The 2,878-nt window shown below is 40.3% G+C and overlaps 1 protein-coding gene across 1 annotated transcript; it reads right to left on the bottom strand.

The window, feature by feature from the left end:
* Window positions 1–589: 589 nt before the first annotated feature.
* Window positions 590–2,618, bottom strand: LOC104592799 (NAC domain-containing protein 83-like). The gene is made up of 3 exons (XM_010252290.3): window positions 2,040–2,618; window positions 1,342–1,634; window positions 590–1,146 (listed from the first exon to the last, which is right to left on the bottom strand). The coding sequence occupies exons 1-3, from the start codon at window positions 2,218–2,220 to the stop codon at window positions 829–831; spliced, it is 792 nt and encodes a 263-aa protein (XP_010250592.1). The 5' UTR covers window positions 2,221–2,618; the 3' UTR covers window positions 590–828.
* Window positions 2,619–2,878: the final 260 nt, after the last annotated feature.

The following is a 2,878-nucleotide window of genomic DNA, read 5'->3' on the forward strand; positions in this document are numbered from 1 at the left end:
AGAATCCATAAACAAGGTTGTACTAAAACCAGTTACATTATACCATTAAATTGGGCGCTGTCGATCAAATCAAAATAAAACTAAAAGGGGGATAATTCAGTTGGAATTGGATCTGTATAAAATTAAATATGTCGAGTATTGGAAAATCGACTATGAAACAGGTCCAAAGTCTGGGACATCGATCCCATTAATCGGGCATTAAGTTCTTTGAGGGAATTTCACTTCTTTCCCATATTGAAAGGAGGAAGGAAGGAAAATCCCATGCATGTGCAGAAATTCTAACATCAAGTTCATCTTCATGTGCTTGCCTAAAAGGGATCCCCTTTGACAAAGTTATGATAAATATGTGCCCTTTCTCACTCTTTCCACCCTCTTTCCTCCTTCCTTTCCCTTCTTTGGATGCCTCTCTTTCTCCATATGCTTTTCTCTTTCCTTTCTCTGTGGCTTCTCTTTTCCAATAAAATCATTTGCCTTTTAATAAAAAGAAAAAGAAAAAAAAAAAGAAAGAAAGAAAAGGTGTAGATACCCTGCAGCAATAAGTTGCAATCTCCTCCCTATCATGATTCATGATGCTTTAATTATTTGTGCATTTATTCGAAAGCACGTAGCTAAATATTGATATTAATTTAATTCCCACAATATGATTGAATTAGTCCCCAAATAAGCCCATTGATGCCAATTTCTTCTTGCTTCTTTCAGTTCTCTTGGTTTTAACCATTACGATGGACAACAAGAGACATACAGAAGTGATGGAAAATTTAGAGTTAATAATCGGATTGGTCATTCTCATTGGGTTTCCTAGAAGGCAACTACTGATACAAACTCAACTCAAGCAGCTTCATGGGTCTCTTCTCTACATGGAGACGAAGAAAAACTATTGCAACTACTGCTCTCTTCGTGGTCCGAACCATTAGAACTGACTTCGGTGATCCCACTCGAAGCTGAAGACGAGGAAGAAGACGACGACGGAGAAACTGAATTGATTCTGTCTTTGCTCATGAAATCAATGAAACTAGGCCTAGCCATCCCGAGGCTCCGAACTCTGTTCTCCTTGCAGGGTTGGGAGATTTCCTCCTCACTTTTTGTGCTTCGTTTCTTTAGAAATATGCGACAAAGAACCCAATCCTCCATTTGAATCATGGAATTCTGGGGATAGTTCAACAAGAGAAGACAAATTAATAATGCAACAAATAGGTGTTACTGAAAAGCTTTTATTAAATTACTAAAAGAAATGGGTTTTATCTTAATTCTCAATCCACTTTGTAAGTGTGTGTACTACTGTTTGATTCCCAAAGTGAATGGACACACAAAAGAGACTGCTTACTAAGACCAGAAACTTACTTGAATCGAGTTCTTCCTCTGTGGGTGTGGGGAAATGCAAACTGTTGTTCCGGGGACAACCAGGCGATATTCATGCATAACCCAGTCAGTTCTTGTTCCACGGGGAGGTTTCCCTTGGTAGAAAACAAGTGTTTTTTTCATCCCCACCACTTGGTTGCTTCTTGAAGCTACAATTTGCTTGTCTAAGCCTGTAGCTTTCCAGTAACCCGAGCCAGTTGCTCTGTTGGATCGGTTTCCATTCGGATACTTGGCTTCCCTGGCGCTGAAGAAGTATCTCTCATTCTCCAAATCACCTGAACACCAAAAACCCACAAATAAGGGCCTCAGGGGGGGGGGGAGGAAGAAGAAGACGAAACAGAAGCCCTAGAGCTTTATAGAAGGGTCCATGTGTTAATGTCTTAAAACTTCCAAGTTGTAGTGGTTATTAGTGAGGAGGACTCAGGAGGGGGAGGCCATGAGGCCCATGATTTTGATTTTTGAGCTTCAATTTTTAACTATCCCCTATTTGAGCGTGGTCACATTATCCCCCTACTCATTTGGTCAAGCTCCTAGGTTCACCAATCGCATATATATTACAGCTTAATTATTACTCAGTGAGATGTGCTTCCTTTGTTTGAGTCCGCACCGGAAAAAATAAGAGAGCAGGAAGAAGTACGAAGAGAAAAATGATTAAGAACTGTACGGATTTGTTCACAGACCTGGCAAATCCCAAGGATCGTACTTGCAGATATCCACCTCAGGAATGATCGAGGCGGGCAATGGGCATGAGAACACCTTGCGCTTCAAGTATTGAAGGACTAGCTCTTCGTCTGTGGGATGAAATCTGAAGCCCGGGGGTAGCCTGATCACTCCATTCCTAACAAAATTGAACTTCTCCATGGTCGAACTCGGCCTCGAACTGTGAAGTCGCTCGATTGAATTGTGCTAAATTCTAACGACCCATGTTGAGTTCTTATAGGAAAAGAAAGGGAACAAGAACAAGAACAAAGGAGACCAAGCAAGAAGAAGAAGGAGAAGCAAGAAAGAGAGAAAAAGTCGATGTGGGTTTTAGAGGAAAAGGGATGCTTCTTTTTTATAGCAATGGGTTCGGCGGGGGGAGGTGAAGAGAATTGAATAGGACGACCTCCCCCTTTGGCGTAAACAAGACTCAAACCCTTGTTTGACGCATTTCAACAAACATTTTGTGGGATTAAAAATAGGGTTCAGCCAAAAACGATTAAAAAACATTGGTTTAATCCTTACCTCAACTCAAATTAACAGCAACCAAACGCATCCCAAGAAACAACCAAAGCCAAAGGAAGCATGAAATAAATAGGTCTCTTTCCATGTTATAATATGGGTAAAAACAAACAATGCTGTTGATTTCCCCCCTTACTTCTATATTATATTTAAGATAAATAAATACTTAAATTATCATAATAACCTTAAAGACCACTTGATCCTCTGAAGAAGAGAAAATCTTGGACGGTGAAAGGGGTATTTAGGTATTTTGGAAGTATGCTCCTAAAAGTGGTGTGGGTGAAGTGAAGTCACCTCA

This window comes from Nelumbo nucifera, chromosome 3 (assembly GCF_055504915.1).
Source record: "Nelumbo nucifera cultivar China Antique chromosome 3, China Antique-T2T, whole genome shotgun sequence".
Classification (NCBI taxonomy): domain Eukaryota; kingdom Viridiplantae; phylum Streptophyta; class Magnoliopsida; order Proteales; family Nelumbonaceae; genus Nelumbo; species Nelumbo nucifera.

Excerpts from the sequence above, each read along its gene's own strand:
- LOC104592799 (XM_010252290.3), bottom strand. The coding sequence starts at position 2,220 with ATGGAGAAGTTCAATTTTGTTAGGAATGGAGTGATCAGGCTACCCCCG. Across the intron at positions 1,635-2,039 it reads CGATCCTTGGGATTTGCCAG|GTGATTTGGAGAATGAGAGA; the intron begins GTCTGTGAACAA and ends TTTGGTGTTCAG. Across the intron at positions 1,147-1,341 it reads AGAGGAAGAACTCGATTCAA|AATTCCATGATTCAAATGGA; the intron begins GTAAGTTTCTGG and ends AACTATCCCCAG.